This window comes from Sipha flava, unplaced genomic scaffold, assembly GCF_003268045.1.
Source record: "Sipha flava isolate LNK unplaced genomic scaffold, YSA_version1 65_pilon_pilon, whole genome shotgun sequence".
NCBI lineage: Eukaryota > Metazoa > Arthropoda > Insecta > Hemiptera > Aphididae > Sipha > Sipha flava.
The window spans coordinates 2,214,836-2,242,198 of NW_020273605.1; the positions used below are offsets into that span (position 1 = coordinate 2,214,836).

The 27,363-nt window shown below is 33.5% G+C and overlaps 1 protein-coding gene across 1 annotated transcript; it reads right to left on the reverse strand.

Annotated features, from left to right (window-relative positions):
* On the reverse strand, positions 1 to 27,363 carry LOC112691685 (homeobox protein six1-like). The gene is made up of 3 exons (XM_025566036.1): positions 26,931 to 27,363; positions 19,739 to 20,116; positions 1 to 426 (listed from the first exon to the last, which is right to left on the reverse strand). The coding sequence occupies exons 1-3, from the start codon at positions 27,290 to 27,292 to the stop codon at positions 42 to 44; spliced, it is 1,125 nt and encodes a 374-aa protein (XP_025421821.1). The 5' UTR covers positions 27,293 to 27,363; the 3' UTR covers positions 1 to 41.

Sequence of the window (27,363 nt, forward strand, 5' to 3'; positions counted from 1 at the left end):
TATTTTCAAATACTTATATAATTATTACTAATATACAACTATTATGAATGTGACGCGGCCGAAGTCTGTGGTGTAGGATGAAGCAGTTGGTGATGGTGATTGTGATAGAGATGACTGAGATTATGGTTGTTGATATTACTGTTGTTGTTGTTGTTGCTGTAATGGTGTTGATGGGGATGATGGTGGTTGTGGTGATGGAGGTGGTGAGGAGGATAATCGGACGGGTACATTTCCGCGTCGGACGCCGAGTATCCGGCCACAACGGTGGCCGTGGCGGATTTCAGCACCGCAGCCGCCGCAGCCGCAGAACTCATTTTGCCACCGCTGGCAGACGTGGTCACACTTTGATAACACATTGACTTAACGTTGTGCATGTCAGCCATTTCATAGTTCCTGCTGTCTGAACTCCCAATACTCAGCAGGTCACTGTTAAAAAAAAAAACTAATTAACAAATAATTTATGTCTCATAATATCCATCGTTAAATGTTAAAACATCCATCGAGAGACGGAGCAAAATACGCGAAGCAATCGGATTACGTTGAAGAGTTTGATTATTTGATATGCAATATTATAAACCATTTAAATAAACCTTTTTTACATCAACAAAATGATTAATTTTGCAGACAGAAGAAAATACATAAACGCAGTCCCTATTTGACCTATTTGGCCGACCACGTTGTACAAATAAATTTGCTGCTCCCCTACCCACTTAAAAATTTCTTATCCGAGCACCATCCAGAGTTTTGTTAAACTTCAAAAATATTATTATAATTATTTTTAGTTATTGTTTAATACATGTTTTACATTATGTTTACAATAAATTATTATTATGATAATTTTTTCTGAGATTTGATTTATGAAGTCGCCCTTGTTTTTTTAATTCCTTGCACAACTGGTTAGCGCGGCCCTGTATTAACACATTATTTATCATTTATAGTGTTATTGGTATGTGATACACTTCCACACTTATTTTTTAAGAACTTGGTGAGTGTTTATTATTATTTTTGTTATGTTTTTTCGGTTATTGTATATGAAATATGATGTACTATTTGTTATTATCAAAATTAAATGACAACCAAAATAAATGGTTCAAGTGAAAAATTTTCTGCAAGGCTGAGCAAGTTAATGATTTTTTTAACTCAGTTAAGTCAAGTTAATTGTGTTTATGTTTAATTAAATTAACAATTAAGGTAATTTACATGAGAATTAAATCAATTAAATTAAAAATTAAGTTAAAAAATACCGTTAACTTAACTTCAATTAATATGTAAAGTTAATTACAAAAAAAAAAAAAAAATATTTACAATAAGTGCTGATATAAGTGATATATATTAAAAATTACAACAGATCTTAATTAACATTAATGATAATGAAAATTAAAATGCATAAAAATCTTATTTAAGAATATTTTTTATAATATTTTTCAACCCTAATTAGAGTAGAAAATATACATTTCTTCATTGAGATTGTTTTTAAGCGCTCATATTTCAGATTTACGGTAATTAATGTATGGTTTTTTTTTTATTACTTTTTCATTCAAATCACATATGATAAATATAAATTAAAAAAAAGTAACTATTATTTTTAATTTTCAATAACAGTATAAAAATTAAAAATAATTACTGCAGCTGAAAATGTAACTATAAAATTATACAGACAATAAATGTATACAGTAGATACAAAATATTATAATAAATATATAATATTATTTAACTTTATTAAAATCAAAACAAATAAAACAGTACCATGCTGCCCATGGTTAATAAAAATACCTATTGAATATCAATAAAAGAATATGTATCTATATAAAAGTCATCTCAAAATGTTGATCAACTATTGAATTTCTTCTCTTATTCAATAATATTTAATAATATCATTGATTAAGGAATAATTTTAATAATAATTATATTCAATAATCAATGATAATATATACCGATTTAAGTAATATAAATTTACGCCACTTTTCCTGATAATGGTAATGTAATTTATGGTCGGCATGCCTATTTTTACTCAATAGTCTTAAAACGGTGAATTACTTTTCTCGAGATCGGCCGGTGGGATTTCTAGTGAATATCGTTTATTATTAGTGAATACCGTGATATAAATTATATTCTTATCTAAAAATTCATCGAAACTTTTATTTTTTAATTTAAAACTTAATATTAAATAATAATCTAAATTTCATGAACTTGTTATCAAATGCATTATTTTACAAAAATATTTTTCTGGTCTTGAAAATCGAAATTTTCTTAATTGGGATAAATGAAAAAATAATACGTTAATTTCAAGTTAAACTGTAAGGAAATTAGTTAAGTTAATTTACCAGCAATGAAATAAGTTAAATTAACTTAACTTTTAACTTATTCACTCGCACAGGCTTGGTTTTCTGTATGAAATATAACCCATCGAATAAATTATTATCCGTAATTTTACGGTCTAGAATAAGGGTTCTCAACCTTTTGAGGTAAATGTTCCATTTCATACTATTTTATACTGTTACAACCAAGGGGGGGCACCATAATAATATTTAATTATGTTTCATATATGTATCTTTCTTTTCTTTTTATATTCAACCCTATGATTGATTTCGCAGTCGGTCACGAGCTCTCCACTCTTTCCTATTTCTAGCTAACCTCTTTAGTTCCAGGTAGATTGACAGTCCTGCATTGGGGATCATTTTATCGATGAACTAAGTTCTCGGACGTCCATGGTCTCTCTTACTTTCAATTTCCTTTTTATTATTCTACGAACTAGTTCGCTTTTGTGCCTTAACATGTTAACAATCATGTTCCATCGCTTTTGATGGTTTAGCGTTAATTATCTGCGTTCATTTATTTAATCATATTATTCATGTCTTCATTCTTGGTTATTAGATAAATATGATAAAATGAAAATCAATGAAGTTGTTTTGAATACTTAATGAATTTATTTGTTTGGCAAAAAATATTACTATAGTTTAAAATTATTAAAATAAATTATATTAAATTTACTTTCTTAAATATTAAATTTTAAATTAATTATTATTAAGCAGATACAAACTACTGAGAGGGTTTGCTGCTTATTTCCAATTAATTGTGACTTAATAATGTCTTGATTAAATATAAAGTATCAAAAATAACGTTTTCATGTTTCGTTGATTTTTAAAAAAATGCACAGCTCCCTTGAGGGAGGGCGCGCACCACAGGTTGAGAAACGCTTTTCTAGAATATTCAATATTACATTGAAATTATTTTAAAAACACAATTCCTTTATGTACGTGAAAGTTTAATTTACAATTTAAAATAAAATAATATAAATAACGTTATGTTGTATTTCATAAGATGGACAATTTTATCCAACTTTATGTGATTAATCGCTAGTGCTATTCAATTCAATTCAATTGAACTTGATTTAATAAATAATATAATAAATACATTATTTATCTACGTTTCCGAATAATAATTTTTAGTTAATTAGGACTTTTTTGATTAAATTATTATTAAACGAGCTTTTGCTTATCAAACCGACGATGCTTATTTATTATTATATTGAACAGGGGTGGACAGTAGAAAGTTGATAGAGAGGGGAATTTTTCAAAATGATGAACTTCGAAAGCTATAGCACAATTTACATAAGTAATTAAAAACATAATTTGCGCACGAGTAGTAATTATTATATATTAATTTTTCAAAGATGATAACTTATAAAATGAGTTGGAAAAAAAAGAAGATTGAAAGGGCCAACATTTTTCCGGGGCCAATCCTATCAATGACCTATTTTAAATTAAAGTATTGTACTTGTGTGCAATTTTTTGTGATTAACCATTTAAGACTACTAAAAATATAACATAAATAACGATGATCCATTCCTATGTGGCCAAGTACGAATATGCAGTTTAACTGTAATCGTTTTTTGAACCCAACTCTAGTACTTAAAATCTAGTTTTACTAAGAGTTAGCTCGGTTATTAGCGTAATAAAAAATTTGAAAAAAAAACACTCAATCATTAATAGTAAATAATGATTAATCATTAATGGATATGTGTACTCTGTTGGTATCCCAAAGAAAATACATACTGCGAGTATAGCCCATATAATATTTTTATTATATATTTTTTTTATTTTTATTTATTTAAATTCTTGTCTCTTACTAAAAGTAATAGAAAATATTAATTTTTTAAACAATGATCTTCTCGACCAACGACGGTTATAACGTTTATGATTTACGTGTGCATTGTGTTTGCAATGTTTCGAATATTCCGTTCAAATATTTGCAGTCGAAGATACTTATTTTACTTAATTGAATCCTGTTAAGAATTATAAAATGCATTTTTAAATGTGTATATTCTCATATCATAACCAACACGTTCCGACAACATACACTCACTATGGTTTTCAAACTATTTACTCATGCGCCAAATGAAAATATCTTGACGAACACACAGCAAAATATTTTGGAAATGTATACAAAAAAAGTGTTATCAACACTTCTTTCGGGCAAGCAAAATTTTTTTAAAAATCTTTTTTTTTTTTTTTTTTGAGTACAATAATGGTCACTGCGGTTACTTAAAAATACTGTGAAATATTACGAGTAAAATGTACTCAATAATGAATAATTGTTTATTTCTGGGTTGCAGCGAAACAAGGAGCACGTGACGAATGTTCAGCACCCTGCAGTTTCTTCCTGACACATCTTTTTAACTTTACGTGTACATGCGTTTGGATAGAGACAAATTGAAAAACCGGTATTTTTACATTTTCGGGATTAAAACGATAACGGGACCGCTGCGTGGAGCGTTTTATAAAAGACATCGTTATACTTGTATTCGTGTTGTGGTGAATCGCAGCAAACGACAATTCTATAACCGTCGTATAAAATATTAGTATATACGTACAATATGTGCGTCGGAACATTTTTATATTATTAATCGAAAACCATTTACATTATTATTTTTTTTTTTTTATATACATTACGTTGAACACACTTACAAGTATTTGTTCCCTACTTAAGTGATTATTATACTTAATATTACTCAAGTGCCTACGAATATGAAATACTGAAACTAATTCGTTTTAAAATATTACTTTAAACGTACGAGCATACAGTACCTATATAAGGTTGTATAATTAGTAATACCAGCCGAGTTATTAAATATTCGGTATATACTAATTAAATGCTAAATTTTGTACTATACAAATATAATGGTTTACAGTTATCTATTTTTTCCATACGCCAATTTGTATAAATAATTTTTTAAAAAATGAAAAATATTTGCATACTCCTATTATACTCAATAGCCATAATGGTTGATCGAAAAAATCATTTACAGGAATTGAGTTTTTTAAGTCAGTAAAACATGAAATATATTTCTCTCGCCCCTTCGGACTACACAGCAACCTTGTATCATAACTTGAACGTTATATTCGAAGGGCAGAAAATCATAAAAAAAGGAAATTAATATAATTCAAACCGTTTTAGGTATTTAATTTTATGACTGTATATAAAACTGTGGACCCTAAAATGTCATACCCATGTGCACAAAAATCGACTCTAAATGTTTATAGAGTAGGCTTACACACACACATACACACCAGTGATTTTAACTAGCATTTACAACTATTTTATTACTTTTTTTTTTTTGAGAGAGAAATTTTTCACCGCAAATTATTCTACTTCTTCCTAACTATAATGTTAAAAGTGTATTTATATTTATATTATAAACTATATCCTAAAAGTGTATTTTTTTTAATCATAATTATAGGTATTTGTTGAAAACAATTATCGATATACCTAGCGAATTTTACAAAATTGTTTTTGAAATATTAGGTCATTTACATTTATTCGTATATTATAATTTGAAAAAAAAAAATATAATAATTGTATGACATAGTTTTTATTGTTTGAATATGTATGGAAGCATTTTATAATTGAGTTTAGGTCGAGGTGTTGGGAATTTAAGTAATTATCGCATAAACGCGAAACGAGTTATGCATTCGTTTATTGTTTGACATTGAAATTGTGCTACGCGCAGGGAAAAAAATACTTGATTATTGTTAATCACATTAACACAACAGATGATTCGATAGTTAAAATGCACGTTGGATTAGTTACATACACTATTGAAAATAAAAATTAAACATTACACACCGTACGTGGAATATTACTATTTTCCGTACAGAAATTATTCAAGTTCTATGGCGTAACATTATTTTCGGGCTAATCACGTGTTTTTAAGTGTGACGATCACGAACGGCATACAAGACAGATATCCGGACCTTTTGTCGACGGGTATCCGTCGGCTGCTACAAAAAAACTAGTGATGGGTGATCTGAATCGATCTTTTTCGTGCGATGAATCAATTTTGTTATTGATCTCCGTGGTTTGATCTTATAAAAGATCAAGATTAATTTCCAAGAATCATCCATCACTACAACAAATACACCAATCCGTTATCGATATAATATAATATTATTCGTGTACGATGCATCAGACCACAATATTATATCACACGCAGGCATTCGATTTCTGCGAATAACTATAAATGTATGTCACACGGTCATAACTCTATTCTGTTCGATTACCTTCTTACGGAAGAAAGGAAAAAAGAGCGTTAAATCGAGCGTGGCGATGGCCGAATATCAATAAACTGTTTCAAACGCCTAACTCGATTTTGATCTGATGCAATCACAATAATACAATAGTTTACTGCGATTTATTGCTGAGCACGCCACTTGGTGCATCCAGAGGTGGATTTATGGAGAGGGCGGCATGGCTATCGATCTCCCTCCCCCTTGGGCTTTATAAGATACACATAAAGACATTATTATAAATATAAAAGAATTAATTTAAAGATATTCAAATGAAAAATATATGTTTAATGTTAATTATAAGCGTTTTACTTATTTTTTCATAAATTGCTCAAATTACGGTCTTAAATTTTACTTATTTATTTTTCTAAGTCTTAAATGTACTGTATGTATCATTATAAATATTCTAGTTCTATGTTAATTCCAATGTCGATTCACGACTAAACAAACTTTTAAATATAAAAATCACAAACATCACATTGATTTATACTTTTTATTTTACCAACTATGGACAAGTAGTCAATAGTGTAATTATATAATGAACTAAATCGTTGTCGTTACCGTTATGTATTTAGTTTTTATTTTTATTGTAAATAAAATGTTGTTGTTTTACATCAACGTTAAATTATTTCTGATCGATATGACCTCTCGTCTAGGTGTTCGTGACCCCCTCCCCCCAATTAAGAAACGCTGCCTCCTACTCTGTGCGTGTCTTGCACGAGAACGATCCAAACGGTCTGGGCAATTACGAAGCGCGACCGTACGCCAGCTTACATTGCATGGTACTGTAAATGTGTCAAAGTACATTAAAACGAATAACCCGGACTGGCCGAAAACACGATATATATTAATAAATAATGATAATAATAATAATAATAATAATGATACAATATATCATTCGAATTACAAACACGTCTTGGTCGTTGATATTTTTTCAGATCGCATTGCGTACACGACACGAAGAGGCATGAGCGTGTAGTACACGTACAGTATACACACACAAACACATATATATATATATATATATATATGTATTATAAGAATTATAAGTATTAAAAGTGGTATAAGTCCTTAACATGACAGCCTTCAGACTGGCCGGGTGTGCGGTACACGAGAGAGACACAAATTGTTGGCCCCAGCAATTTGTTTAAAATCGTCGCGGTCCCGGGTTAATTAAGAGGTCCACATTTTTGTAACTCCGTTTAACGCATTTGCCGATAGTTATTCAGGTGTCTACCGAGTGGCAGGGTCATTGTTAGTCGGTATTAATGTTGTGTAATGTCAACGTGTTAAAGCGCATACGTTGAACAAAATAAATCATTAATAATACTAACAATAAAGCAGTACTTAAAACGACCTTCCAAGTTCCTGCTGTTGAACGGGCATTAAAACCGTACTGTTACTTGCGCGAGTTACACGGATTAATACGATCGATATACGAATGACAAAAAAACGAAGATTTTTGACGGCGCAAGGTCACACGGTTTTCCGATCGCGGAACGCGCGCATGCAGACCCGGTGGCGGCGCATGTCGATCGGAAAACGTACCGTCGACAGCCGTTGTGCAGTGGCGTGGTGAACGACGTTTGTCTAACGGTCAGCCCTTGAAAACTATCAAGGGTCCGGGGGCACCCCATGGCTTTACGAACGCGTTTTATTTGAATAATTAAATCGATTGAACGATTGCATGCGTTGAAAAATAATTTAATACGCACATACGGTGGACAGGTTAGGTATTCGAAAGGGGACTTGAGGAAAATCCTACAGGTAGTACCTGCAGTTGAACAATTATATACTTATGTATTGTTTAGTAAAGTTTTAGTAAAGGGAAGATTTGAACACTTTGTTCAGGGTTTGAAATATGCTTTCCAGTACTGTAGTGCCGCAACTACACTAATTTGGGCCCGCGTGTAAATAAAACGAATGCCCTCCCTCCATCCGCGTCTGGATTCTGCGGAGAATCGTACCTTTAATCAAATGCAATCAAAACTATTTTGAATTTCGATTTCACAGGCCGTAAAAGAAACTTTGATGTACGATAATGTGTACGAAACAAAATCAATCAACGGTTCAATTAATAATTATTATTAAAAAATGGTTCAATTTTCTCGCTTTCTATGTATTTTTTCAATTACTTTCATTGGGCCGTATTATAAGGCTGGTCCCTTGTGTTTGTCACGACCGCCCCGCGTCAAACGCTGCCGCATGCGTTTTTGAAACCAATACGCGTGTGCAACTCGATTGCATAACCGTGTGCATTGGCGGTGGTTGCGTCTCGCTGCAGCGTTGCACCGCGAACCACAGGCGCGTCCGTCGATACTAACCGCGGAACCGACATCGCGATAGCTAAGGATACCACAATTCCTACCCCGGTAGGTACCGCGGATCCGTGCGGACGACCGAAATACGATTCGTAAACATTGATCGCGGTATCGCGTTGTGTTTTACTGTAAACGTATGCGGAACGCGTACGCATTCGGCACGAAAATAAAAACAATATTATTATGAATGACATATCCGAAATCTACGTGTCAATAATATAAACACGCACGCGTGTAGGCACTTTTACGCATTACACTCGTTACCATAACTACTCGCAAATCAAAACATCGAGGTCCTTCGTTGTTTACGTTTTTCGATAGTGGCCGAAAGAATTACGTTTTTAGATGGGGGATCTACTAAATTTAAAAGTTTTAATAAAATATCTAACGCCTGGATAAAAATGATGGCTTGTTATTTAAACAAATGGCTTACTGTAAACTGTTAAACCAAAAGAGGAAGGAATGTTAAACAATTTAACATTGTTATAGTTTACCTATATTATTGTAAATAATGCTTAGAATTTGTTATTGGGTAAAAACTACTGGTTTACTAGAATACATAATCATTAAAAACATATTATACCAAAAGAAAATAGATATTATATTTATTTTTAAAACAATTAGTACACGTTATTTTTATGTCATTTTCTTTTTTTTATAGTTTTTATAATATGACTTAAATATGAGAACATAATGCAATAACTTATAAGGACGTGGGGCGAAGGATATTGGTAAAGTCAGTAAATAACATTGGTTTCATTCAAATAAATTATACATTGATATTTTTATGTCAGTCACTGGAACTTTTGGGAACCCATAACAAAGTACGAGGCCTGGGGCTTGTGCGCAATATACAATTTGCGAACCCAATTTTCACGGCACGGGTTCGTTTTGTATTGATATACATTTATACATTATTAATAAAAGTGTGTTCATATTACACTACGAAAACGTGCGAAGATATAAATCCACGTAATATTTTATATAGTATGTACAAAATTGTCGAATAAACAATATTGTAGATATTTCCATCTTATATACGCGCGGCAGTTTATATTAATGTAATTAGATACGTACTCGTATATTACACGTGTAGTAATATTTCGTCATAAATTTCGAACAACTATTCCAGACCGAAATTCCATATTGTTCAAGTACATATTTTTTTATTTATTGTCGTAAGCCTAATATAATAATATTATGCAAAGTACAATTTGTTTGTTATTTTGTATGTTTTGTGTCACCCGCAGGTCAAAGTATGTGTCGTTTTTTCGCGGATTATATTATTTATAGGTATATACTTGTATTTTTAATTTCACTCGACACTACAAGCGTACACAACTGAAAATCGACACAAGAATAATTCTAAAATATATATATATATATATCAAACACGCCAGATTCAGCTAGTGCTTAACGTGGCAAAAATGTCCGATAATTTTCAATAGAGCAATGTAATTTTTTTTTGTTTACACCCAAACAAGCAATGAATTATTATTTTTCAATATTATTCGGATACGATCCCTAATTGAATTATTATTTCAAATATATTTGTTTAAATTAAGAAAATGATTTAATTTTTTTTTGGAATGGACAAAATGTTGAGGTAAGTACATGTTCCTTAAATAACTGCATTCTCGATTGCAGTAGTACATCATCCAACGATGTTTTTCAAACATGTACATTAATAGTTGTTGATATTAAGACACGCATTATTATGTGTTGAATACCGAAAAATAATAGTCGATGAACTAAAGAAAAACAAATACACACACGCACACATTGAGATCAGTCCCATCGCTAGAGTACAAGCAAGCCATGCGTTGCTTTAGGGCAGCATAACATTTTAAAAAAATTGAAGCAACAAATTGTAATATTAAATTTCTAAAAAAAACAGCAACTTAAATCAATCGAATCAATACATTTATAAAAAAATTTTAATCGCAATATTTTGTATGTAACTATTAAATTTAGTATCTTAAGAGTAGTATTAAAATGTTCGCTTTGGGAAGAAAATATCTTACAATGGGCCTGATTGAGATGAGCTAACGACATTGGTTTGAACGATATGCAATCACACACATGGGCCTCGAGGCCCATGAGATGAACGGTTTTCGAAAAGTATCGATGTATTTTTAAGTTTTTTAAATTTTTTCGGGGTTTTGCAGATTCGACGCACGCTATGATCTAGTTCAGTGGTCATCAACTGGTGGGTCACGACACAATTTTGGTTCGCGTATGCTTTAAGATTGGGTTGCGATAAGTCTTCTGTTAAAAATTTAAAAATTAAATATTGACTAGATACCTAGAAAAATATATATATATAATATAATTTTATTCACTTTTACAATGGCATACATTAAGCAATTTCGACTTTTTTATTTGGTTTCATGGCTAACGAAATCGACATGGATCGCGAAAAATGTTTGGTAAGAAAAGTGGGTCGTGGGTCGAAAGGTTGAAGACCACTGATCTAGTTCACGTCGAACGTTTCGACGCATTACGGCTTGTATTGAATACAATACATATAATATTATTGACACGTACTATTATTATTCGTTTGCGTTCCGACTTACTCTCCGCACGTATAATGTCTATAGCAGTATACAACGCACCCGATTACTTCACGCGAAGGAATTCGAGTGAGCTGATATAAAAATGTATGTATAAAAAATTGAAAATAATCAGTGGACCGGTCTGAACGCGAAGGTGAAGGGAAAAAATTAACGCGAACAGCAATAGTGGACTGCGATCGCGTTTGGTAAACACAGCGGTATAGTGACCTTGTATGCAATGCAAAATGTGTGCATCTTGTTTAACTGCAGCACACGAGCCGAACCGTGCAAAACCGAATACATCATGTCCATAAGATAAATTAATAATAATTAAAGGTGCAGTTCTCATCTCGGATACGATTGTATTCACCGGATTGTTGTACAGCACCGTTACACCAAGAAAATTACGTAAAGAAAATCATGAACACGTACGGCCTATGATGATCGTTCGAAAACACATATTGTACATGTGCACAAGGGAAAACGTAAAAACAAACAACAATGTACGGCCGAAAGAATCGATATCGTTACACCATCGGTTTATCGGTTTCTGGTGTTTACGGATATTTTTCGGGTAAACGATAAATATTTATTATCAATCAGAATGCAATGTGTCAGCCACACAATCCTACGTACAGTACAGGTTCAACAAACCGGCGACCGCATACCAGTATTATGATGCGTATCGCACATTGTATTATTGTAGGTTGTAGTATAAATGTTATTATTTCAATTTTATTTCATACGTTTTTGCGATAACCATGTTTGTAAACTAATTAAGTACACACAACTAGATATTGATGAACGTTCAACAATAAATTGTAACAACCTATCTGTTACTATAGTATATTATATACTATATATATATTATACACAGGCGTGCGCAAACTTTATTCTCAGGTTATGCAATAAGAAATATAAGGCCCCTCACAAATAAATTTTCTAATCTTCCCTTAATGTATTTGCATTTTTTTTTAACGCATATAAGATTCAAGTCACAATCTAAGTTTTTGCATATATACTACTTAGCTTCTTTACTTCCCTTAGAATCTAAAATCACACATATTTTTACAGTAGAATATTAAACAATGCACTGTAGAAATAAGTAGTTTGAAATTTGATTTATATTTATTAAAAAAAAATTTATTATTTATTTAAGATCAAGTATGTACTATATTGAATGCTTTTGAATAATTTTAACATATTTATAATGTTGTTATTTTATGGAGAGTACTTAAAATCTAAAGTTCAAGTCTTCTTTTTATCGGCACACATGCTTTGAATTCATCTATTACATCTTCAATATTGATTTCTGATGCTATCTTTTGCTCGATAAATATTAACATCAGTGAATCAAGACGTTCTTGTAACAGTGTTTCTAAATTTAGACTTTACAATAGACAATTTGGAAATGTCCCTCTCACACGAGCAGCTTGTCACAGATATTGTTGCAAATTGTGTTAAAGCTTTATTGAAGTTTGAAAATATTGTTTTCTGATAACCTATTCAGCCATACTACAATTGTTTTAGTTGATGACCCTCTAATAGAAGTTCTATCAGACATATTTGTAATGAGCTTAATTTCAGACTCAAATGTAGTATTCAAATTAAATTTTTCCTTCAACATTGAAATATCATTACTATCAAGCTTTAATTGATTTAAATTTCCTGTGGCGGTAATTAAATTTAAAGTTTCTTAACGTAATAATAAATATGGGCCCCTCACATGAAGCCGCAGACTATGCAGCGGCATACACTGCATACCCCGTGCGCACGCCTATGATATTATATATATAGTTTATTACCTTTACATTAAAAGGGCGTTTTCCCGTTGAATATAAATTATATAAATAAATAAATATACGCTACCATGGTATCGTAAATGACTTGGATACTTGATTAAGATTATACGTTTTGCATATCTAAGCACAATGCTGCGCACCCCACCTCTTTAAAAAAAAAAATTAAAAAACACTATAATCTATACTGACTTAACCTAATCTACGTTAACTTTTTCCTTATTAATATGTATATGATGCGATTTCGACAACATAAGTGCACATTTCAATAGATTTACAAACTATGAATGTAAACAATACGCAGGGGCGGATTGGCCTATCGGGAAATCAGGAATCTTTCCGATGGGCCACTCTATATTATTATATAATTACCAAAAAGAAGTTTTATTTTATAAAATAAATAAAAATCATTAAAAAAATAAATATATATTTAAAGATGCATTAAAATCAAACTTCAAGTTCAAGTTGGAACTGATTAATCATGTGACTTATCCAAAACTATTATAGCTATAATTATAGTAAAGTTATTGTAGATTTTACTAATTTAGGGGTGAAACTAAACAAATTTTGAAATTAATGCAAAATAAAGCATTTTTTTGGGAGGGGGAGGGGTAAAATAGTTTAATTTGTGGTTCATGGGCCGGTTTGTTTCATATTTCCTGGGCCGAAAATAATTGCCAATCCGTCCCTGACAATACGTTTTGGTACCAGTAAAATAATTTGTTGCAAATTTTAACCATGAAGCTTTGGCGTACTAGGAAATCCTTCGCTACATAGGTCCATATACTTAATTGTGGTAAGTGTATGTTCAAAGCCGTGATAAAATACGAAGCGTAGCGTCTCCCTATTTCTGAGAGATTACCAAAGAGGGAATAGCATCATCACGAAAAATATACACACACAAAAGATCGGAAAATTGACTTAAGTTCGATATTCTTGTTTCGAAATTTCGATTTAGCAGGAAACATATGGTCACTTAAATCTTGCATCTTATTTATATAATATTATTTTATAGTTACGCCCACGCTTAGGAAAGAGCAAGAGTTTTAGGGTGTTCAACTGCCCGGTACCAAAATTGAATGTACAACGGAACTCTTGGAAAATTGCGTAAACTTCAGGTCGAGTCTAGGGACTTGGAGCGAGGGCGAACAGAAGTATTGACCTCGAGCACCATATTACAGATAAGTTAACGGTGCTTCCGTTACACATTGGATTAGGTTGGAGGTTTGTTTAATTTCCGCTTAGATTGGTATACTCGCATTTTAAGTTGTAAAGAATCGTAATTTTGTTTGCCGGAGAGGGAAAAAAACATTTAGCTCCGAACATCAAACATTTTTATGTTTGTACGTATTTTCTCCGAATCAACAACTAAAATTGCATTCGTTCGTACCACGCACGCGTTGAACGCAAATGGTAATGGCTAGAGCCCGGATTTATATGTATTTAAAAAGTGTCAAATATGATGCAAATATGCAAAGAAAAAGTGGCTAAATATGCAATTATATGCATTATGTTACACTTCATAAAATGTGTTTTTTAAACCACACTTATACCAAATAAAATTATAAATGTTCTATCAAAAAAAAAAAAAAAAATAATACTATCCAATGCTTTATATTTCAAATAATTTAAATCAATCTAAAACTTTTAGGAAACTTAGAAACGAGAATACAAATAAAAAAAAAAAAAAACTAAAAAAAATATTTTTGATCATTTGAAGTTACCTACTCTCAAAAAACTAATAGAAAACTTTTAAAAAAAATACAAATATTTTAAAATATTATTTTTGAAACTTGACACCTATCATGTCTATTCGTGGTCTATTCGAGGCGATTACAAATTTTACTGTAAATTAAAACAGTTAATACGCATTGATATGCAGTTATATGCACTTATGAACAAATATGCAAGATATGCAATACAGAATTTGGTGTTTAAATTCGATGTGATATGAATCGTGGACATTTTAGACCTCCATGGACGTGCATTGTACACTTAGTACAAACATGCAAATGCGTATAAATCCGGGCTCTAGTTATGGCACTTCGGTGATCTGATGTGTACACACGAACGGCAATGATGCCCATACGCAGAAAGCATGTGCTGGACAATCGAACGGATTAAAAATGCAATTAACATAACATTATACGTATATAGGTACGCGTCGGCAGTCGTCGATGACGTTATGTGTTCGCGTGCACTATACTAGTCTACCTGTCACGTAGTGGGAGAAGTCGAGAGCGATTTGTTTACGTTTCTCGAGCATACAATAATAATGATAATAATAATATAAACCATTTTATGCACCTCTACCGGTGGTATCCCGATTGTTGCACGTGCGTTGCCCGGGCGGAAAAACTGCGTAAAAACGATTTTCGCGGAAACGTTTATGGAACTTAAAAACAACGGTGACTGCGGCGCGTCACGTCGATTGCGATAGTGTATTATGACGTGTTAATACTACGCTTGTATGTATAACGTGTCAATGTTATATTAAACAATGATACGAAAACCGTACAAGACGGAAGTGCGGGTGATCAGAAAAAACTCCATTATTCGGTACAATATTCTCTATGTGATTCGTAACGGCGGCAAAAACAAACTTTTATTTCCATAACAGGTTTCCGTATCATATCGATGGTCCGTTTTTGAAAGAACTAATTTTTTTTTTCTTTTACTAGGATATTTCAATTTTAAAATGTCCCGGGGCTGGCTTAGAAATCCCTTAAAATTTGTTTCCTTGGATTGCACTCAGCAACATTGTTCTGGGCCGCCCCCAACCCTCGATCCATATTGATTAGTTCATATTAAAAAAATAATTTTTGATTTCGCGGTGTGGGGTAGGCAATCAAATGAAACATATAGCAATCGAGAATCGTTTACGGCCGTAATCGACTATCCGACTAGTAAATCGGTGTAACATTTGTTCACCAAGCGGTCGACAGATCTCGTCTAACCACCGATAAGTCAGTAAATCTGTTACGTATAAAACGTGTTACGCGTTCGAATTGCGACCGTGTCTGGTGTGAATAACTATACCGTATAATTGTACATGTACAAGGAACGTGCGGGGAACACAGTCGGAATCCGATTATGAGTTTCGGGGGGGAGGGGGAGAGTGATGAATGGACAGTCGTGGGTTTTCAACACCATTCGGTTCGTGTAGTCGGATGGTAAACTCCGCAGTCACTGGCCGTCGCGGTGCGGACTGAAAACACGCTTGTCGGTTGTAATTGGTACGATACGCGCAGGGATCGAGCACGTCCCTCTCGTTTTCGTGGACCCTCATCGAGATACGCGTTTCGAACCGAACGATATGCGTGTCCAGGGATTTTAGGAGACGTGCAGCAAACACTGTACGTTTAAATCGAAACAATAAAACGATATTGAATCCCGTGGTTTCGACCATTAAACGAATGGTGTAGAACGATAACCGTACGGGCATCCAGTGTGCCTACGATATTCATACGAGTAGCACGAATCGAAGTGGTATTACGGATCAGTATTCCGCTAAACGGACGCGGTATGGTTGGTTATTTATGAGACAATTATTTTATCGTAATGCGATCCCATTTCGTAAACACGATATAATGTATTGAGTGAAATGTACGGTTCCGGGTGGTGCCGCGCGCTAGCGATGGACGCGAACGAACGATAGCGATAAGGACGATCCGAACGAGTGCGTCGCGAGCACAACACGCGCAGGTCCTGTTCCGCGGCAGCAGCAGGCGAACGCGTGCGCACCTGCACCCGGAGCGAATCAAGCGGGCCCCGCGGGCGGCGAGGACGAGAGGAGCTTTTCAATTACGCGGCGCGCGCGTCGAATCGCGTCGCCGTTAATCCTCCGTCCGGATGGGCGTGTCCCCCGGGGCGGCCGAAGGGTCGGGATCCGCGGCCGCGTACCGTCGCCGCGTGTTTTAGTCCCGTCCCGACGCGTCGCTCGACGGCCACGGAGCCCCGTACAGTATACACGACATGTCGTCGGTAGGTGCAACAACAATAACACGTAATAAACGTCGAGGGGCGGAGAGGCGGTGGCGATGAACGCAATACGTGTTATTATCGCGACGTGCGTCTGCCGGGTCTTTGTGACGGACGCAGGTACGCGCGCGCCCGGTCGGACTGCTGCAGTGGGGTTCGGGGCGCGCGGGGGATCGACGAGATGTTTGAACGCGGCAAATCCGGTAACTAACGTGATTAGAAGACCCGTACGGGGTCACCACGTATGCAGCGGCGTTGCGCGATGCGCAGGCGGTGGTGGCGGAGGTAGCGGTGGTGGTGGCGGTGGCGGTGACGGTGGTGACGACGGGGGATGAGGCTGGAGCAGGGTAATTTGTCACGGACGCCGAAATACAAGAATGTGTGATTAGCAAACACGTGTTCCGCCGAAAGGGACGCGGTGTGTATGGTACTTTTATATTTCTCTCCTTGTCTCTCTTTCTCTCATCTCTCACAGTTTTCTTTCTCTCTCATTCTCTTTTCTATCTCACTCTCTCCCTCTCACGGTCACCTCTCTCGTTAATTTTTGGACACCGAGTGCATTACACACACACACATATGCTCAAATGTACACACAACATCGTAAATTTGGTACCGGTAGCCCGTATACCACTACCGAACTTGACCGCCGTCAGACTCGCCACCGTCGTTCACCCACCTCTCTCTTCCTCACTCGCACGAGTTTAATGGCAAACATGACGGCGTGATTTTCTTTATGGAACTGTTTATACCGCCGCTACCACCACCGACGACGACGACGATAATATTTTCGAAGATTTTTATTTCATTTCTTTTCCGTCGTGTTTACGTTTCCACGGATTGTTGTTGTTATTTTTGTTTTCTGTTCATTATTGTGCAGTGCGCGTACACAATATAATATCGGCACTTAAAAATCTATCTGAGCCCTTCGACCACCGAAATTATACACGTCTCCGATCGGTACACGTATTACCACGTTGCTAGTCTTTTTGCGTTAGATAAATATTACGTAACAATACGTAAAATGCGATATAATCAATTCGACCAAACGGAGTATTATTATATTTAAACCTTTTATTGTAATTTATAATGTTTGAATTTAATTATGTTTTTAGAGTTTCTCTTTTATTTTTTATTTTTCTCGATTTCGGTACATACACACACAATAACGAAAAAACACACGGTTTTAAAATATACTACGAAAACATATTTCATTTGCCAGACATTTTAAAACTAGGCCTGGTTTTGTGCATGGCATCAATTAATGAGACTCTTTCAGAAGGAATTTTGGAAAAAGTCTGGTTTTATGATATCCCATTTAGGACTGGCCCTTGTCAATTTTTATGCTACACATGTGCTATACAATTGACAAGTTAACTAATCGGTTTTGTCAATGTTTTTGAAATACAGCGATTTAGGGTAAAACGAATAAGTTATAAAATATCGTAGGGATTTTCGGTTAGCTATAAATATCAGAATTCCTTTTGAAATAAGTAGTAAAAATAAAATATTATACGATCACTTAAAAATCATGTAATACTACTTAAACGAATTCAATTTAATAGTTAATCGAATGCTAGAATAGAAGGTTAATTTTACTATGAGAAATATTACTTTATCGTTGTATGTGTACTGGGAAAAGAGAAGAATTTGTGTAAACAAAATAAGGAACAAAATATCGAGTTGGTTCTATTGATGGATGTCCGTATAGACACTTTGAAAAACATTCATTCGTATAACCTTGATATAAAGAAATAATATTATTCGTATTTTCTGCAACTATCTATTTATATTTTTATTTCCTCTACGATAACTTATTTTTGTTATCAGAAAACGTTTTATTTGGATGTTTTCATAATAGTTTTGATAATAATAAAAACTACTGACGAGACAATTCGTCGCAGACACTCGTTTTACCATTATTCCGTGATTCATGGAAAAAAAAAATAATAATAAAAATTTAAAAAAAAACCAAAAATTACATGTAGATAAATATAGGTATAATGTTTTTTACAAGTTGACAAATTCGTATTTTTTTTTATATTAGGATGTTTAGTTGCCGCACATTGTTGTAGTAAGGTGAAATAAGTATATGGTATAATACTAAAGTTTCTATAATTGCTGATATTGTTTACAACGTAAAAATCGATGTTTTATTTAACAGTAGAAAAAAATGTAAGGTAAAGGTAAGAAATACTACACAACAGTGCGTAATTTTTGTTGTTCAATATGAATCCTATTTACGATAAAAAAAAAAAAAACATTTATCTGATTGCAGTCGATTAGATATTACACGTTTGCAGTGTTGGATACGTTCGGTTTACGGACAAACATGATAGGATAAACGGTTTATCGATCGGACGATTCTTTTCCGATTTTCTAATCGGATTTGTAGAAACGCGCGTGAAAACAAATTCCGGTAATAACGTTACCGACTCGTAGCCGGCGCGCGATGACCTTAACCGGGTGCAAGAGTTTCGAGTGGCAATAAAATTTTTTAAAAAAACCGATCGTCTAACCTGTGTTGCTGGGGCGTCCGGTCGCGTTGCCGTCGGTTCTTGAACCAGTTGCTGACCTGCGTGAGCGTCAAGCCCGTCCGCCGGGCCAAGTCGCGTTTCTCGTCCGGCGTTGGGTATCTGTTCTTCAGGTAACAGTCCTTGAGGGCATTCCTAGACTTCTCCTTGAAACAGTACACGGTCTCCTCGCCGTCCCAGATGGTCTTGGGTAACGGGTACTTCTTGCGCAGCCGGTACTTGTCCACGGCGCCCAGCGAACGGCCGCGGATCTTCTCGGCTTCCAGGTAGTGCGCTTTGAACCATAGCTGCTGTAGCTGCACGTGATGTCTCGAGTCGAAACTCTGACTCTCCAGTATGGCGTACAGCTCGTGGAACGCGTTCCTGCACAAATCGAATCAAGCGCAACACAAGTCAATACACGCATAACAATAACAACAGTTATATGACAATTGTGTTGTAAAACAGACGTAAGCGCGGAGAGACTTTGGATAAGCCAGAGCCCGTCCGCGGTCGTTTTCTATTAAATTGCGAAACGGATCCTTTCGACACTCGTCACGTTACGCAAAAAATAACCTACCCACTACGTCTCCACACGTTTTTCGCGTAACAAGAAGTAGTTTTTGTTTTTTTTTTTTTTAAACGTATCTTGGACCGGATTTTTAGAAATTTAAGTTACGCCTAAGATAACCACGTGCATTCATCACTATACGGCTGCCCAGCGGTTTGAAACATTATATTCACTGATAATGTACACGCGTTCCCGACGAACAATGTGTATGCGATGTATTGTTACATGTATTATGTGTACCGCGTGCTTGGGTTGTCGCCGTCGAAGATATTATTTCATTGTGTTTTATCGTTCGCGACAAACCGCACGTTTCGTTTCGCTATTTATCGCGATGATATTATATATATATGCATATTAAGACATGGTCAGTGTACAACCGATTACAGTTGAATTGCATTAACGCGTAACAGACGCGTAGACACTCGATTATTGGAGTGATCAATGGTACGGGGTACTTACGAGTGAAAATTGGTACTGTTGTTGGTCGGATTTATTAATAAGACGAATTTTTTTTTTAAATATTCTCCTATATTGTTTAACAGTGATTGCGAGGACTTGGTAATATTATACTCGAGTCCTGTTCGTCCGCTGTTTTAATAGTAACGTCGAATAGCTAATTTGTAATATCTGTACTGGGTTCTGTTTCATTTATATACCTATGTAATATGCACATATTTTATGGTCAATTTGTTCAATGATTTTTCGACAAATTCATATTTTTATATACCTGCCGACCATGTACGTATTACACGTGAGATAATTCATCAGAAATTGCGTGAGTCATATTGCATGGATGCGATTAGATTTTGAACTTCGTTGTGTGTCATGTACTGGGTTGATAATATGGCATGATGCGTAATACCACGTCTCTAAAAAATATTATATTATTTATCTGTGTCTGAATGCCAGTAATTCATTAAAAGTATTTGGTAGCTGATTCAATCAATTGTCTCGAAAATCTAAGCAAGATTCTCAATTACGAATAAATATAATAATTTCATGTACGACGCAATCAGAATATTAATTAGAACAAATTCAGTTTCAAATCAGCGTTTTTAATATAGTGTATAATGTTATACATTTTATAATACTTATATCAATATATATTATACATAGGTACACTGATTTTAATAAAATATTACTTATATAATACTTAAACTTAATACTCATATAGGTCTGTATTTATAAATGGGTATAGGTAATAAGAACTGACCACATTCGAATAACAACTCGTTTTACACCAAATTATGTCACACGAGATTTTAAAAACCAGTATTTTTATTATCCTTACAATTTGTTTCCATGTACGAATAAATGTATATACCTATGTACAATGCATTCCATTCGAACTGGCCCTGTAGATACGGGGAGTTCCCCTTTATCGAACAGCTCAATAGCAAAACATATCGAGTCGTTATCTTACTCCAGGTATTCTACTATGTTATTATAATATAGGTAGGTAGTATCCTAATAATTTCTTCATTTCTTTTCTTTCCAACGCCCTTTCGATTTTACTTGCGGATCTTTTGCGCAGTTGTCTTGATCTTTACACATATCGTCCCTCACTTCATCCGGTATTTTGTTCGTACACTAAACGCTGTTGAGAATTAACATAATTCTTATTATAATTTAAGTAAAATATATACACACGACGTAAGTGCAGTTCCGGTTATTATAATGTTTATTATTTAAATTACGTTAAATTGTTTGCCAAACATTTTTTTTTGTACAATTTCGCACATAACGCATAATTTAGTAATATGTCTTCAGGTTTTTTTTTTTTTAAATTTTATTCCGTTCATGCACAAAAGGTGGCCTAATACTGCTTATCGACAAAAACATTTACTTCAGCGAAAAGGAAAAAACGTGAGAATTGAATATTAAAAAAATAAATAAAAAAAAAGTGCGATGTCCGACAAGGAAATATATTTGTGCGTACGATGTGTAAGTGCGTGCATGCGTTGTTTTCATGTATTTGTGTACGTGTATGCGTGTATATGTGTGTGTGTGTGTGTGTGTGTGTGTGTGTGTGTGTGTGTGTGTGTGCGTACACGCGCGGGCGCACGCTTATGTGAACGCATTCACGTTTCCGTTGTTGAAAAAAATTCACACGTAATATAAAAACTTTGGCATTGAATAAAAAATATTAACCTGACACGTATTGTAATGAATTAAACAAAGATAAATAGCAAATAGCAAAGTTCTAGTGTAAACTGTAATACAATTTTGTCCCTATAAATATAACATACATTCTGCATACTTCATTAGTATGCAATTCGTCTGATATCTTATGGAATAGTCTAGACAAAAATTGTCTTGTACAATACATAATAATAATATTATGATTGTGATATTTCATACCGATAGTACACTTAATCATATTAATTTTCATAAATAAATAAATTTTCAAATTTTTGGACAAATAATAATCAAAACAATAATTAGTATTGTATAACCAAACAGTGCAGTGCAAAATTATGCACCTATTAACATTTTGTTTACATTCCAAATGGATAAGTCACTTTAATAGTTATGGTAAAAAGTAGTTAAGTTAATATTTCTTTAGTGTATTCGAATAAATCAACGATCAATTTCGAGTAAAAATAGTAATTATTGTAACGTTCAAAAATTGTACGAGCACTATTTTTCATTATATTTAGAGCGAGAAAGCTATAGGCCAGCAGTTCTCAAACTGTGCTCCGCGGAACCCTAAGGCTCTGCGGAAGAAGTCTAGAGCGTCCGTGGGCATATATTAATTATCTAAATTTAAATATTATTATATATCTTAGTTATTGAGGAAAAACACTGGTATGATTACCTGAATTGCGCAACGAGTTATACGTTTTATTTACAAGTAAGACTTCTGATAAAATTTGGTTATTATGACTTCATAACTTGGCTGGTATTTTCACAAAATTAAATTAAGTAAATTTAATAATACAACGTTAATACAACGTAAAATGACCAAAGTTTTCACAGTAAATGAAATATCTGAACTTTAAAAAAAAAAATGAAATTTTGAACTGTGTTTTTCTTAATATGAAATATTAATAATTATTGTTGTCTTGAATATAAATTTCTGATTTTCGGGGCTCAGTAAATTTTTATGAAAGCATAAGGGTTTTGCGGACAAAAAAGTTTGAGAACCACTGCTATAGGCATTTGTATCAAAATAATATTTTTTTAATATTCATTAGAGAAGTGAAAATAGTTTTTAAGGTTTTCGTAAACTTTTCATAAGCTAAAAAATCTAAACTATAATAATTATAATATAGTATAATATATATATTATTTATATAATTATTATATTAAGTTGAAAAAAAAATTATGTTATATTTAAGTAAATTTAAAAAAACAAATGAAAATGTCATAGTTATGTATCGAATAAATATTATAAGCAAAAATTAATTTTGTAAAATATGTAGGTAATTTAATGTTTATGCTTATGAAACATTAAAATAAAAATTGAATATTTAGTTTGTGGAGTTTTTCTATGGTTCTAAATGTTCATGATTGGTGACTTCTTTACAGGCTATAAATGCATTATTTCTACTAAGAGGGTCGTTTTGAAAGAAAATGAATAAGGTTTATTCCGAGTAAGCAGAAAAAAGGATATCGTTTTATGACCAACAATAAGTTCGAGTGCATAATATTAAGTATCGTGTTTATAAAAAAAAAAAATAATAATAATAATAATAAAAACGACGGGTTTGAATGGTAACGGAAATTTTTGAATGTGTTTAAACGAAAACAATAAAATATATACGAAAATTTGTGCGTATATTATATGTATATTAGACGGACAAAATGTAAACAATAATTGATTTTGGGAAGTGGAGTCGTACACGTCCAAACTATAGTGGAGGTATATAAATAAATAAACGGTGTATCTAAAAGACTCGCGACTTGTACAAATCACGCAAATATTATTTATATAAACATATAAAATGTTATATGTTTTATAGTTACACGTGATGTACATATAATATTAGTTACTTGTATGTGTGAAGACGGATTTTTTTTTTTTTTTTTTTATAAAATAGGTTTAATAACAATGCAATTTGCATATTTATCTAATGCGTCTTAATAATAAATAAGGACTACTTTATATACAGTTTATAATTGTGTCATGAAAATTATTATATAAATCTTATGCAATACCTCTAAAATATTACGTACTCAATTCTCAAGAATTATAAGAATATCGTAATCATTAAAGTAGTATAGATAATACGCTGTTTTATTCCAGGAAAAATAAGTTGATTTCTACTTAAATATTAGCTAAAATATTAGTTGTATCAGTGTGTTGTATAGAAAACGGTTTGCTAAACGTACATATCATTTTTTTTTATCTGTTAACGCGACAACGCGCGCGGTGATGTTTTTAATATAAAAATATTCAATCTCCCATTGAACGAAATAAAATTTTAATTTTGTAAATGTTTAAATTGGAAAAAAATAGGTATTCTATATTCGCGGTTATGAGAATTGTGAACCATTATTGTGGTTGAAAACTATCGAAACCTTATGGTTTTATTATATGGTATTTAAAAATCCAAAAAATATTTTTTTTATAATTTACAATCGACGTTCGACCTAAAATACTATATTATGTAAATGTACATTTTTACAACACAAAGTAAAAGTAAAACATATGATTCAATAAATAGTGTTTTAAACTAATCCGCGGGTAATTCGCAACCAGCCTCAATACATCATATATGGTGACACAGTATAGTGGTACGTGATAAGTAAAAATAAATAAAATAAAATGTACAGGACAACAAAATATTACGTGCTGACTGTGTGTACAAGTATAGACGCATAAACAAATAAACGTCGTAGGTACAATCTTATTCACACACTATTTTACCGTCCAAAATTCCTTGACTGGTACGGTTTATATCCGGTATCGACCAATTATAAAAATAAATTGTGTCGACTTTAAACTGCATGGACACTGATTTTATTAATATTTTAGTAATAACCGAAATGTATTATTAATATAGTTGTAAAACATAAGTAAATAAAGTATTTTTGTACCATCACAGCACCGCATTGTCTGTTCGTGCCATCGTTGTTGGCGGTGACGGAATTTATTATCACTCGTCGGTATCTGAATCTTAAACTTAAGACATTATTGTAATAAGACAATCGTAATTTTTTCTACATACTTTTTGTGTTCATTTTTCTACATCTCAAAAAAAAAAAAAGTAAAATAAAAAAAATTGATGGTATATTTCATAGAAATAAATATAGTAACTATTTTAACGTGCTTTTTCATTGATCTATTAACGATTTAACGATTTGTCAGGGAATAAGAGAATAGTAAAATAATATATAACATTAAAAAATATCGTTACGTAGATACAATTGTTTTTTTTAAAATTAATCGTTTATTAGCTATTAGTAAATCTCGGATGTTAGTGATTACAAAAAGTTTATCAAAACACGTTTATAAATCTATTAACACTTATTTATTCATTTGAATAAAACTAATTATTAAACTACATTAAGTATTATTCAATATGGTAGATTTATGTAAAAATAAACAAAAATATATATATTCAAATGAAAATTTAATTTATCAAGCATTAAAACCGATTAAATAATGATGCATTGATTTTAAATGTTGCAGTGAAACAATTACTTCAAAAAAAAAAAAAAAAAAAAAAAAAATTTGTTAAAAAAAAAAAAAGTTAAAAAAAAAAAAAAAAAAAAAAAAAAAAAAAAAAATAAGCGATTTGTAAAAAAACAAATCTGTTCAAAAAAATATATCTACATAACCAAAAACGATATTGATGTAAATCTACAGTGTATACATTTATATAGAATTTGTATAAGATTCTATAATGTTCGAGACTTGAAGATTGTATTTCATAAGATCAAGTAAAATGAACGAATCAACGGTATTTTAAATCATTTAAGTTGACAAAACTGAAAATAATAATAATATGCCTGTTTATTTTGATAGAACCATGTATATACATACATACAGCTGAGTATTTGAAATATATCTTGAGAGACAATGTGAAATGTAATTAGGTTTACTGTTCACAAATCTATACCTCATGAATCGAATTTACGCGAAAAGATACACGTAATAAAGCATAAACATTCGAGCTGTACAGTGTATTATATAAATCATGATTATTGTTATTCGATGTGATATTATTATTTTTTTTTTGCACGTTAAATGACGGGAAGAATGTGTCGAAATAATAAATAAAAAATGTGAAAAGGCAATAGATATTTACTGTAAGACAGTTACGGTGAGATGATACGGCGGCGTAGAGATAAAAAGATACATGAAATACCTACATTATTATGTTGTGAAAATGGCATATTCGTATTTTTTATCGGTCGATATTAAATAGTGTTGTTATGCCCATAAATCGCACTAGGGTCTTCGAATGCAGAAACGAAGCAAGTAGGGATTTCGTATTCCGTACACAATACCCGAGCCGCTAATCGTGCCCTCCCACCCCCGTTGTCCCGTTTACTACGACCGCGGTACACAAAACAATTTCCGTAACGAATCCTGGTGTTCTGCGGTACCTGAACGCGTGGTGGACAGCGTGTGTGCAACACGATAACAACGCACAAAGTTATTATTACGGTGCTTACCGATGGAAGGCTACCAGGGCCCTGGCCCGGAGCACAGTCTCCTGGCCTCGGAGCAGCTCGCTGGGCGGCAGAAACCATAGGAACCGGGCCAGCTTGTCCACGTCGCCGGACTGCTGGAGGGCCTCGCACATGCACGTCACCTGATCCGAGGTGAACGACATGTTGCGCTTGGTCTGCAGGAAGTCGGCCACGGTGACGGAGCCACCCGCGGTGGCGGCTGCGGCGGCGGCGGCGGCGGCGGCCACGATGGCCGCGCTCGACGTTGAGTTCTCGCTGAGCGCTTCGGTGCAACTGCCGGGCGACGTGCTCACGCTGCCCGCGCCACCGCCCACGATGTCCCTCGGCGACAGGTAAGACGTCATGACGAAACCGCGCGGTCCAGGCGCTGGACGATCAAACGCGCGTGGCGCACGGCCGCAGCGGCATCGCGCGG

Coding starts and splice junctions, on each gene's coding strand:
- LOC112691685 (XM_025566036.1), bottom strand. CDS start 27,292: ATGACGTCTTACCTGTCGCCGAGGGACATCGTGGGCGGTGGCGCGGGC. Junction 20,117..26,930: donor GCCCTGGTAGCCTTCCATCG/GTAAGCACCGTA, acceptor CGATTTGTGCAG/GAACGCGTTCCACGAGCTGT. Junction 427..19,738: donor CGGACGCCCCAGCAACACAG/GTTAGACGATCG, acceptor TTTTTTTAACAG/TGACCTGCTGAGTATTGGGA.